General features: G+C 50.9%; 1 protein-coding gene and 1 pseudogene across 1 annotated transcript in view; both read left to right on the top strand.

The window, feature by feature from the left end:
• Itpkb (inositol-trisphosphate 3-kinase B) overlaps nt 1-3,666 on the top strand; it is a 90,597-nt gene extending 86,931 nt beyond the window's left edge. Inside the window, exons 7-8 of the mRNA XM_005348968.3 lie at nt 85-156; nt 506-3,666. Coding sequence (XP_005349025.1) covers nt 85-156; nt 506-721 — 288 coding nt within the window. The 3' untranslated portion in view covers nt 722-3,666. The remainder of the gene's footprint in view (nt 1-84; nt 157-505) is intronic.
• A 3,108-nt stretch (nt 3,667-6,774) lies between these two features.
• Nucleotides 6,775-10,292, top strand: LOC113456215 (annotated as a pseudogene).
• Nucleotides 10,293-12,928: the final 2,636 nt, after the last annotated feature.

The raw sequence follows: 12,928 nt of genomic DNA, 5'->3' as shown, positions 1-12,928 counted from the left end.
GAGAGAGAGAGAGAGAGAGAGAGAGAGAGAGAGAGAGAGAGAGAGAGAGAGAGAATATCAAACTGTGATCTCCTCTGTCCTTAGATTGCCTACCGGGACCGGCTGAAGGCCATTCGAGAAACCCTGGAAGTTTCTCCCTTCTTCAAGTGCCATGAGGTAGGATACTGAGCCTTCAGTGTGATAGGCACACCTCACCTGCTTGATTGAGACTCCTCACCATCACCCCCAGTTCCAGTAGGAAGCGAAATTGTTGATCCAAGCCTCCCTCAAGATCATATAGCCTCAGAGTTTCCTTAAGTCTCTCAAATACCTAAGTACTCTTTCTGTGAAGCGTAGCCCCACTCCCCCTCTGAGCCCAACTCCTCTCCCCCAGGCTCTGCTCACCTCCCTCCTCCTGGCCCTGTCATGTCCATCCACCTCTTCTCCCGCCCATCCTGCCCCACCCTGGTCCTGGCCCTGCCCCCCTGCTCCCCTGCCCCCTGCTCACCCTCCTTCTTCCCCCCAGGTCATTGGCAGCTCACTCCTCTTCATCCATGACAAGAAGGAGCAAGCCAAGGTGTGGATGATCGACTTTGGGAAAACCACACCCCTGCCAGAAGGCCAGACCCTGCGGCACGACGTCCCCTGGCAGGAGGGGAACCGGGAGGATGGCTACCTCTCAGGGCTGAACAACCTCATCGACATCCTGACAGAAATGTCCCAGGGGAGCCCCCTCACCTGAGGCCACCGCCACCTTGCCTACCCATGCCACCTTGCCTGCCACCTCTGCCTCTCCCATGTCCCTTGCTTTCCCTGTCTCCATTCCTCTCTGAGCGCCCACCTAAGAACAGAGCCTCCCATCTGCACTACAGGACACTTAGGGAAGAAAAGAGATTCTCTAGGTCTCTTTCCTTCCTACGCAAGGGCCTGGAGGTGGCGTTTCTAATTCTCTCTAAGTAGAACTACCTTCTGGAAGAGAATTACCCAAAGCCAGGCCCCACATCCTGTACAGCCCATTGTACTCAGGGCCCGCATGGGTCTAAGAGGCTGCTGGGGGACTTGAGAGATTGAGCCTCCCTCTGGGAGACCCCCAGAAAGTTCAGGCCCAGACTGGCTACCTGTAGAGCCCTGCTGCCCCCTGGTGGCTGGTGCCATCGGTCTATACAGCCCCATTGGTGCCTCCTACCATGGGCCCTGAAACCAGGCCAGAGTCCTGACTTCTGGGAGCTGGGAGCACAACCTCTGGGGAACCTGCATGTGGCTGATGAGCAAAGAATCCACCAGTGAGAGGCCCCAGCTTTCCAAGAACACTGTGTGGCCTTTCTAGAGATGCTAAACCAGGACCCCACCTTGTTGGTGTTAAACCTTGGAAATCAGGCCAGATTAGGAGCTGGGAGTATGGGGAGCAGCTTTCGACTGTTTCTAAAGACCTTTGCTCCTCCATCTGGGACCAACTGCCTGTGAATTCAGAGGGGTCATTCTGCAAAGGTGAGCTTCCAGGGACAATGCCACCTCCTAGAGCCACTGCTCAATGCCCCTAGATCTGCCCAGAGCTGGCGTAGATGACTCAAGACCCATACCCACCTCCAGGGATCTGCAGCAGCCCTGAGAGCCTGCCACACTTGGGGGAGGAGACTGCTCTTTTGTCCCTCCAAATCCTTGGTAGCCGGGTACCTCTACTCCTGTATCCGGAATCCTTCCATGGGGAACATCTAACAGTTCGGGCAGTACCAGGCCTTAGGGAGGCAGGATGTGGGCTCCTGGAATGATTTCTAAATTTCCCTTCAAATCGCTTGTTCTTCCAGCTTGAAGGGCTTAGGCCAGTGTTTCTCCACATCATGTGGGTAGTTCCCAGGGCTCACAGGGGTGCCCACGGCTCTGCCAAGCCTTTTCCTTCCTGGAGTCCTGAGCTGCTTGAAGGGCCATGTGGTATACCATTCTTAATCACCACTTCAACTGTGAAGCGGGGGACCTGGCTGACTGAAAAGAGTGTACTGTACGGTCTGTGTGACTTTTCAAAGACCACACGCCCAGCTGTTGCCCTTTGGAGCTACCCTCTGCTCCGCTGGGCTTGTCACCTCCTCTTCTACTGAGAAACCCTGGGTCACATGGACAGATGCTCTTCTGGGTACCAGGCCAGCAGATGCTCTTTGGGAAATGGGGTAAGCCGGCGTGTACACACCTAGCAAGATCGCTTTGGGCAGGGGTGGCCGCCTTGGCCGCCTACCCTAGTTCCCTGGGGTTTCTAGAAGAACTGTTGGCCCATGTGACACGTGTGTTTCCCCTTTCATGCTGGTGGGTGAGTGACAGTTGGTGGGGGCGGGAGGTGGGACCCGCAAGGATGTATAAGTACAGATTTTAAAAAAGGAACTCTTTTAAACTTCCTGGCTCCTATTCAGATGGTGGTGAGCTCCTGTGTGGGCTGACTTTCTAAAGGTCACCCCCCCACATGCCCCCACGGGCGAGCCCAGACCTTGTGACAGCACGTGATTGGGAAGACAGGCAGCCTGGAGTGGGGGAGGAAAGTAGCAACTGGGCAGCAAGCTCTGGCACTCCCCAGCTGTAGCTGCCTGAGGGCTTAAGGGGGCCCCATGGTCTGTAATCAACCGTGTGCTGGGGAGGGTCGTCATTAATTCCAAGAGTCGATAGCTACGACCTGGCCACAACTCCCCTCCTGATCTCAGAAAAAAAAAAAAAAAGTTTGCTAAAGCAAACTACGCTATGAACAAAAATCCCAGGGACCAGTTTAATGTATGTAAGAGAACGTAACTGGCCGAGCACTTTAAGAAGGAGTCACCTGTCACAATAACGTGCTCAGGTGCTATGACTAGCTGCCGGTCAGCAAGAGCTTAAGACCGGGCTGGGCAGTGCTTTGTGCTGGGGAATGTCGTAAGGTGATGTAGAGAGGCATCTCTAGGGTTATTCTGTTACCAAGGGTGTTTTGCTTCGTTGGGTTTTTGTATTTACCATGCTAACACCCACACTTTATCTCCCAAACCATTGTCCCCTTCCTTCCTGCCCCGTTGGGATGGATAGAGCTCAGATGGAATTTCCCAGAACTTCTGGCAATCTGATAACCCATGTTCATGTACCTGATGGAGACTCCCAAAGTCCTGGCTACGCAGGTGCTGGGACACAGGACAGACTACATGCACCAGTGTGCAGATGCAAGTCCACGGAGTCCTCCTGCTCTTGGGCCACCAGGTTTCTTGGTGGCCAGCCTTGCTTTGCACGCTCCGAAGGTTGCTTCAGCCGCTTTCCCCAGACCAGACTTTAGTGCCCTTTAAGAAGTGTGTAAGTTATATTTATTTTGTTTTTGTTTTAATTGCACAAAACACTAAGAGGAAAGGCTGGGCTGCTCCTCCGAAGCTCCGCCAGCCTTCTGGGGGGCCTTGCCTTCCTGTCCGAAGGAGTCCTGGGCAGCTGTGGTTTCAAGGATGCTGTTCACCTTTGCCTGGCTGTATTTAGCTTCAAGACCGCCTGTGTTCTGCCAACCCTGTGTGTATAAATCCCCCCTCGCCCCGCTCCAGGGTGCTCACCCATCAGTGCCTTTTTGGGAGGAGAGGACCCTTCCCACACCCTGACTGGCTCTCCTCTGTATTCCTCTCCCCGTGGGACTGTTACATTCCTTGCCCAGTGCCCATCAGTCAACTGTAGACACTCTTCCCCTTCTCAATAAAGGCCTTGGAGACCATTACCAGTGTGAGGTGCTCCTTCTGTCCCCACCCACGCACATACCCTCCAACTACCACAGAAGAGCTCTGATGCCCTGCAGTGCCTATGAGGCGGGGTAACAGTCTATCCACAAACCATGTGGAACTCTCTAATGAGTCTTTTCTACACCCTCGGCTACACCTTTAAACAGTGGCTCAAAGGCGTCTCCCAGTTATGAAGAAGGTTCCCCTGCTCATGGTAGGCTCTGTACTGGGTGCATCCCATCATCCACAGTGATGGAATAACTGTAGAGTCTCCATTGATCAGATGGGGAAACTGAGGCTTAGAAAGTAAACAACACTGGGCGATAGAGGTGCACGTCTTTGATCCCAGCACTCGGGAGACAAAGGCAGGTGAATCTGTGAGTTTGAGGCCAACCTGGTTTGAGACACAAAAGAAATAGACATAGGATAGATTCAAGAGGACCATCAGTGAATACTGCAGCCTCAAGTTTATGGTTCACAGCCCTGCCATACCCCAAACCAAAGGGGATGGCAAAAAGACTTTTTTTTTTTTATCATGATACAAGGATTTCTCCAAAACATTGAGGAACAAAACATCCAGTAGCTTCACCTTAGGTCAAAACATCTTGTTGTTTGACCTTGAAGGAGCAATAATAGGCTCAAACTCTCTGACCTTATTGTCAAGATAGAGCAGAGCCACCTCTGTGGGCTCCCACACCAGAGGAGTGTTGGAAGCAGAGCACTTGGCTCCAGACCCCATAGTGACTCAGCAGGGAGCCATGGCTGCATCTCAGAGACTGGTCTCATATGAAGGGTCATGGCCCTTAACAGCTTCTCTCCAGCCCTACTGTAAGCCATAGCCTCCAAAGGACAGTGATGTTTACATTTTAGAGGGCTGCCCAGCTCCGACCCCAGAAGACTGGTTTTAGCCACTGTTGTGTGGAAAACCTGTATTACTTCCAAGCAAAGTCATCCACAGCCCCAAGGCCCTTGCTAAAGGAAAAGCAAGCCCCTCAGAGAAGCCTGCAAGCCATCTATCAGGATGTCAAATCAGTCCCCTTTTGGCTAGTCCAAGGAGACCTGTGGTCATGGCCAGAACCCTAGGCCCTAGAGATGTTCACTTGAGAACTCTCAGTAGCAGCTTAGGTTGACTGAGTGGCCCTGAACCACACACGTTCTTTGTGCATGGTGTCCAGAGCCATCTACCAGACTACATCTCTGTCTTCAGGGTGCCATTGCCCCAGTACCTCACCTGCTACCTGTCGTCCAACCACCCACAGGGCTCCATGGTCACCCAATCACAGAGCCCTCATCACCTTCACCTGGGGTCTTTTTTTCTAGCAGACCCCAGGGGCAACCAAAGAAATGGGTGGCCCCCTGTACCTGTTGCCTCTCAGGACCACGTTTGGCATGAAGCGCCTAAGCCTGGGCTCACAAGGAACTGGTCCCTGCTGGTATGTGAGGCAACAATTATGATCAACTTCATGTCATGAGACATCTTCAGGGGGTGGATGCTCTGGCTGACTGGGGACAGAACACCTTAGTGAGTCAGGGGAGGAGTCTTCCTTATCCAGCTCACGTTCTGCTGCACCAGCCCCTCGAGAGGAATCTGTAATGGTCCTACCACGCCTGTCAGCACAGAACTGGGACTGCTTAGGCACTCATCCCTGGAGGTGGGAGGACAGGCTGTATCTCCATTGGTTATCTATTCCCCGGGAGCAGTGGGCTCCATGGCCACACCCTCTGGCTAGTCTTCTCCCTGCCTCTTCCACTGGGCAGGGAACTGGGGTAGTGGGATGGCCACCAAGCCCTCCAAAGGCTGCACAGGAAGCAGCCAGGAGAATTCTGTGTGGTCTGAGTGACAAGAAGGGGCCAGGGGGCAACTCTGAATATCTGTGATTATGCAGAAGGAGCCTGAGGACTTGGACACATTTCGGTATCTGCTAGCTCCATCCGTAGATCATCAGTATCTGCCACATCCTCTCCACGCCTGCATGGATTCCTTGGTTGCCCCGTCTTCACTGATTCACGAGGGGGCTCAGCTTAGCACAGTGCCCATATGCTCATATACTGCAGTGCTATGTACATGTAAGGAACACAGAATATCTGATCTCGTAAATCCCGAAGTGGTGTCCGAGCCTGCTGTAAGAGGCTGTACCAACCCTTCTGAACCCTACACAGGAACATCTGCCTCCTTCCTTCCCCACATCACAAAGCCAACCCTGCGTTCTCTACCCCCTTTCCTACCTCTCAACTATGCAGTCACCAGAGCAGACATCCTCTTAGAAATTAGACCTTATAAATAAAGTTTTATTAGCAACAACCAGGCTACTGCTTTATGTAACATCTAGGGCCTCTTCTACACCACAGCCACAGATGAGACTAGTACCCTACCACCTACATGGGCTTCAGAACTAAAGAGGTTTATTATCTAGCTCCTTACAATGGCTGCCAAGTCCTGCAGCCGTGACTCGTGGTTATGAATTGATAAGTGTCAGGTGATTGAAAACAAAGTAGTTTAATAGTCAGAAAAACTCCGTGAGATGAACACTGTCAGTCCCATGTTCTACATGAAAGAGTAGAAGCCCAGAGGAGGAAGGTAGGTTACCAAGACCACATGGCTAGGAAACAACAGGCCCTGGCATTGGACCTGACTGGAGACCTGCCTGGGATTCTGCATGTCTGCATCCCTGGCCAGTCCAGGGCAAGTGTCCTGGTACCTGGCCGTGCCACAGGACTGCTAGGACAGCCCATGAATGCTGGAGGCTGGGGTCTACGGGGGCAGAGCTACCTAAGCCCAGGCAGATTCAAGGCACCTGGTGGTCCCTGCAGGCCTGGCGACGGGGCTGGGGACAGGGGCTGTTTATTCTAGGCTTGGGGTGAACCTCCAGGCAGCTCGGTGTTGGCGTTCATGACATCCAGTGCCCCTTACCTGCAGACCGAGGGTGCAGACCCAAGTCTGCTTGCCACTCACAGGCTGGCTCACACGCCCTTCCACAGAAGTGCAGAGAACACATCCAGTTCCCGAGAATGCCAAGAAACGGCGTGCATGTCATTTTTTTTCGATTTCAGTTTTCACTGCGACAGCTGTGGCCCAGCTCCTGGCATTTGGTGCACCATGCACGGGCCCGAGATGACACATTCAAAGAGAAGTGAGACGGGGACACAGAGGAGAGGCGTTTCCGTGCCTTGCAGAAGTGGGGCGGCTCAAAGGGGGTTTTTATAAAACCAGGAAAAACCTTAGGTGACAGTCACAACCCATGATAGACCCCAATAAAAAGGTCACAAGAAAAAAATATATCCACCAGGCATTAGGGTCCTGCACTGTGGTCCTCATACTCCGCACACACGGTCCTGAGGACCAGGGTTATAATGGACACTTAGAGGCCACAGAACTCATCAGGTCACAGTGGTGGACCCCTTGCAACTAGCATCATTATCTGTCCCAATCTTTCTTCCTGTACCTTTCCAAACTTGTCAATGAGCACAGCAGGATTTAAAGTGGGTGTAGGGGAGACCGTTCCCCACGTGAGCATCTGTGCTTTTCAGTGTGGTAGTGCGTGTCATTTTAAAAAATAGTTTCTGCATATTATGGACAAACAGTATATGTGACAGCCTCTGACAACGGCAGCCCTGCTCTATTTCAATGAGGAAAAAAGAAGTCTCAATTTTAGTCATGCTTCTTTCTGAGAATTCTTGCTGGAGTGAATTCAAGACAGCTGTGAAACGAGGCCCCAAGAGGGAGCCTTCCCCCTTGTGGACATCAAGGTGCATTGCAAGACAGCCAGAGGACAAGGGAGCTGGTCAAGGAATGTATTTACAAATGACAGCCTGCTCTAGGAAATAAGAGTGCCCAGGTTTAAGGCGCAGTGGAGGCAGTGGACAGAGAACAGGTATGCGTGGAACAGGATAAAGAGCAGAGAAAGCAAGAGGCCCCAAGGGGGAAAGAAGAGGCCTGACTTAAGTCAGGGACATGAAGGAAACTTGAGACAGGCTTTGCAAAAGAAGTGTCACGAAAATAAGTTTAGAAGCTGAGCGTGAGCTATCCAGCAGGTTGGAGGATGGAGGAAGCGGAACACACAGCCGCAGAGACACATGGAAGGAAACTGTATGTGGAGTGAGTGGCTCCAAGTGGCCAGAGCAGAAGCTCGGTGTGGAGCTGGCAATGTGGGCACAGCCAGATCTCAGGCCTGGAGAAGGATGGAGAAAGAGAATGAGGCATGTGGAGTTTCCTCCAGTGACAAACAGGTGTTCCTGGGGGCCCCTAAGCTGTGGCCTTTCCTCCTGCCTGGAGGAAATGATGCTAAGCCAGTAGAGAGACACCAGGCCCTGTTATGAGGGCAAGGCTACGCGCTAGAAGGAAATTGACAAGGCAGTGTGGGTGCCATCGCCCCGTGTTGAAGGCAGCCTCTGGGGCTCACAGCATTGAGAGAGCGTGCCAGGCTTGCCAGATCAGCCACTCTCACTCCTGTCGAGCCAGGAAGCCCTGCCACCTTTCCTCAAAGCTTTCTTTTCATCATCTTCCGAGTGTTTGTTCTCTTCCTGCCCAGCTCCTGTCAGGTTCAAATGAAACTCTTTGAGCCTCTACTCCTGCAGGCTTGTGGTTAATTGCACCGCTAAGTAGCCAACACTTCAAAGAGGCAGCAAGCCAGGGAAAACAAATTCTGCTTCTCCGTTAGATGCAGAGGAGTCTTTGCATAAAAGGTTTTCCATTTTGGGAAGAAGATGGGAGGGGCAACATATCCAAGTGTGCTTCAGGGCGCTCAGCAGCCAGGCACTTTCCATTCCACCCACCAGTTAAGTTGACCTGGCTCAGAGATGTGGCTGGCAGGAGAAAGAAGGCAATCATGATCAGAAGTCAGTGCTGCCTTAGTGGACTGGTAAGTGTCTGTGACACCCATCCCTCTCTATAAAGTTATGTGCGCCCCAGGCTCTGCTTTGTGGAGAACACAGTGGGAGTGGCTAGCAGGCTAGGGTCTGAGGGACACCCAAGGCTCAGCTGCTGGCCTCTGCACTCATTCCTAAGTGAAGCAACTCAGGCTCCAGTTCATCAGTCCTCACTCACTCATCAGTGACTTCCCGTGTGCCTGAGATGCCTCGTCGGTGCTAAGAGCGTGCATTGTGTTCGTTTGAACACAGTGGTGATAAACTCAGGATCGGCAACAATGCATCAAAGTCACATTAAGGAAAAGAAATTAAAAGCGCTCACTGTCCCTTAGGGTAATTTACCCAGGTGAGCCCAGATTCGAATTCTTTGCTTCCCCTTCCCTGTGTCTTCCACCGTCCCCCTGGCTGTTGTACAAGTCTGATGTGTGCCTGCCAGAAAGCTGATTTAGGATTCTGTCCCTGTGTCTGTGTGTCCCTAACAACGGCATCACGTGGGGCAGGAAGAGGGATACTTTACAGAAATCAACAGAATCGCATGAGAGGTGAAATCTTACTGACCCCAAACCCACCCCAACTGGCCCAGGTAACATTCACACATACACGCAATAAAACATTATTTGGAGGTTGCTTTTACCATTTACGCAATTGTTTGTTTTATAAGGTTACTTTCAACCTATTTCCTGTTTCCAGCATTTATTACCATAACATAAATACACACCTGCATTACCCTGAGTCAGAGGCATGGAAAAATACATAACCTAAGCTCACAGTCATGAATTGGCTTAGGTTGTAAAAGCTGATTACTTAGGGGAAACCCAAGGCAAGTTAGGTTGGTTGTTACTTGGTTTCCTTAAGGGCTGAGTATACAGTGGGACAGCAGGATACAGTGGGACATCTTAATCACCTCAAGGTGTGTCATTAGCTCTGGCGGTGAGGTCCAGCCTGAGTTCCAATCTCTTAGAATGTGAAAGATATTTTTGTGATATTGTACTGCCACAGCACATACATGGGGTGTGGAGATCCACAAACAGGGTAGCTTTCCACAGTTCATCAGGTTGATGGACACAACACACCCGCACACTGTTAAAACCCAGTGCTCTACTTTGGATCTTGAATGTCCCCTCCAAGGGCCATGTGTTGAAGGCTGGTATCTGGTCTGTTGTTCTACTAGGGGGTCGTGGATGGAACCTTTAAGGGGTGGAACCTAGTGTGAGGAAGTCAGTCCACTGGGGGTATGACTCTGAGGGGATACCAGGACCTGCTTGTTATTTTTCCTCCCTCTCTTTAACTCCTGCCACGAGGCAAGCAGCTCCCTCTGCCACAGACTCCCACCAGGACTTGCTGCCCCACCGCAGGCCCAAAAGCAGTGTGGTTAATGAGCCATGGACCGAAACATCTGGAACAGAGAACCTAAATAAACATTTCTTCATTATAAGTTGATTGATCTTGCACTTCCAGCGTGTCTGTGGTGGCTAACAGCGACCACAGACCTGTCCCAGCTCTTGCCACTAGAGCTTGTGGACAAGTGTATAGGATCAAGAATTCACGTCGTGATGAAGAGAGATAAAGAAATTGTTGGGATTTGATGACTTTGTCAATATGGTGTTGGAAGATGTCACAGAGTTTAAAATTACACCAGAAAGAAGAAGGATTACAAAATTAGATCAGATTTTACTAAATGGAAATAATATAACAATGCTGGTTCTGGAGGAGAAGGGCCTGGAGTATGAGTGGATTTCCTTGACTTATTCTGGCTTTTTAAAAACCTTTATTGTTTAGATTCTATAAAATGAAGTTTCCGTTAAAAGGAAATACTTTGAAGATATACACCCATTTTTCTAAGCTGATCATGGTTATTTTGGGAAAGGAAGAGTTTTTTTTTTAAAGACTTAAAAAATACAGATGTTTTTGGTTAAAAAAAAATAAGTTGATTGAGCTCATCTATTTGTTACAGTATCCTACCACTTCCGTGTCAGGCACGTTGTAGCAGTTCATACTTTATAACCCTTGTTCTTAGGCAAGAAGGGGAATGCGGAGGACATTGAGCCAAAGGAGGATGATAACACACACACACACACACACACACACACACACGTACACACACATGCACACATGCACGCACACAAACTATGGAAAGAAAGAACTTGAATAAACTTATGGGAAAGAGAAAAGAGTAAAGGGAAAAGCGGCAGAAAGAAGAAAAAGGGCAAAAAAGAAGGAAGCAATGGAGAACAGGTAGATAGAACTAATAATGGAAGGGAGAGAAAGGAGAGAGGGAGGGAGAGGGGGAAGGAAGGAAGGAAGGAGGGAGGGAGGGAGGAAGGGAGAAGATCCAGGTTAGACAGAGCTAGCACTGGCCTCAGCATGAGGGATGGAACAACATCGCCCCTCTCCTTTCTGCCCGGTTTTGCATGTTTGCATCTTGCTCCAAGGAGTAGGAACTTCAGCCACAGTAACTTTAGGCTTTCAAACTTCAGCCTAAGGCAAGATGCTTGTCCCGGTAGAGAGACTCGAGGAAGACTCTAGACTATCCCAGTAGGTACAGTAGGAAGGGCTTGCACTGCAGATTCCCTCTTGCCCGAAGTGGGTGACTTCTGGGACTGACAGTCTTCCCAGCATCCCATGGGTGCGATTAAAGCAGGAGCTTGCCCCCTGGCAGAGCAAAAGCCAGCTTGTGTCACACTGGTGAGTGTGACTCCCAGGCTCAGGATAGCCAAGAAGGACTTGATGTGAACAGTGAGGAGAGCCATGTCTATGCAGGGAGCAGCAGGTACAGATGGTGGGCACTGTCGTGTTGGAGAAGACCCTTATATCTCTGCTTCTGCTTTTCCAAAGGACTATGATATGTGCAGCTACCCTAGAAGCCAACAGCAGAGGTGGCTTCTCTATCCTCTGGCTTCGATTCCCTGCAGCTCGAGAGACTCAAAAGCCAAGGATGGCTCCCAGATGAAACTCCTTCCTCCATAGTGTAGCACTTTCTTTGGCATACAGAATTTTGCTTCCAGGCTTTGCTATATTTGATGAGAACGCACACATCCATCTGCCTAGGAAGCAGCTCTGGTCCTCTGCTGAGCACAGGCCTTCTCTCCTTGTTCCTCCAGATCAGGGACCCTTCAGTGAGGGCAAAGAAGCCACTAGCTCATGGTACCCAAGTCCCTAGAAGGAACACAGCCTCAAACTAACATTTGCATCCCTAGGTTTAACTCAGGGGGTACCCAGGCCCAGCTGAACCCCACAGACATTAGGAAAGAGTGGACACAAGGACTATCCAAGGTTCCCTGGGCCCAGAGTTGTCCATGAAAGTGCTGCTCCATCCAAGAGACCTGTCTTTCTTGGGACATTTCCCTTCTGCTCTGCTATGAGTCACATTACCATCTCTGTCATTCCTGGTTTGTGCCATAACATAGTTGTGGTTCCGCTACCACCGCAAGGAATCACAGGCCTTGACCGAAACAACAGCAAGCTCACAGTGCCAGAGGCTGAAGTCCAAGATCAAGGTTCCCTGAGTGGCTTCCCTTGTTGACTTGCAGATGGCCGCCTCCCTGCTGTGTCTCTACAGGATGTTCCTTTTGTGTGTGTCTGTATCCTGGGCTGCTCTTTTTCTGATTTATTTATTTTTATTTTATGTATATCAGTGGTTTTCCTGCAGGTCTGTGTGAGGGTGTGGGATCCCCTGGAGCTGGAGTTACAGACAGTTGCGAGCTGCACGTGGGTGCCAGGAGTCGAGCCCAAGCGTTCTGGAAGAGCAGCCAGTGCTCTTACGCACTGAGTCATGTCCCCAGTCATTACAGAATGGGACCACCTTAATGACCGCATTACCTTCTCAGTATCCTGACCCCAGACACAGGCATATCATAGGTGCTGGGAGTTTCGCTCCAGGATGTGGTCTGTAGAAAGGGATGTGTCTGGCCCAGGGTATCACTGTAAGAGGGTCTTTGTGGCCAGCCATAGCCATCTTCCTCCCGGATAGTTTTTTTCTTTCTTTTAGATTCATTTGCTTAATGTGTGCGAATGTTTTGCCTGCATGTGTGTATGTTCGCCAAGCACAATCTTGTTGCCCTGGAACTGGGCTTATAGTTAGTTATGAGCCATGATGTGGGTGATATGACTTGGACCCAGATTCACTGCAGGAGCAAGTGCTCTTAACTGCTGAGCCACCTCCCCAGCCACCCCCAGGCAGCTTCTTAGGCCATAACTTCGTGAGCCAGCATTGGCTGCAAGTTGGGGAAGAGATGTCCACCGTGGGCCAGAAAAAGGGGCTGCATAGGTGGCACATAGCACCACAGCCAGAGACAGCCCAGCTCTAGTGCTTTCTTGGCCTGTAGTGCCTCTTGCAGGGGCTCACCGTTTCTTCTCCTCATCTGCACTGTGAGGAACGCACAGTG

Source organism: Microtus ochrogaster, chromosome 6, assembly GCF_000317375.1.
Source record: "Microtus ochrogaster isolate Prairie Vole_2 chromosome 6, MicOch1.0, whole genome shotgun sequence".
Classification (NCBI taxonomy): Eukaryota; Metazoa; Chordata; class Mammalia; order Rodentia; family Cricetidae; genus Microtus; species Microtus ochrogaster.
Note: the sequence above shows the minus strand (reverse complement) of the source record. Positions and strands in the feature narration are given on the sequence as shown.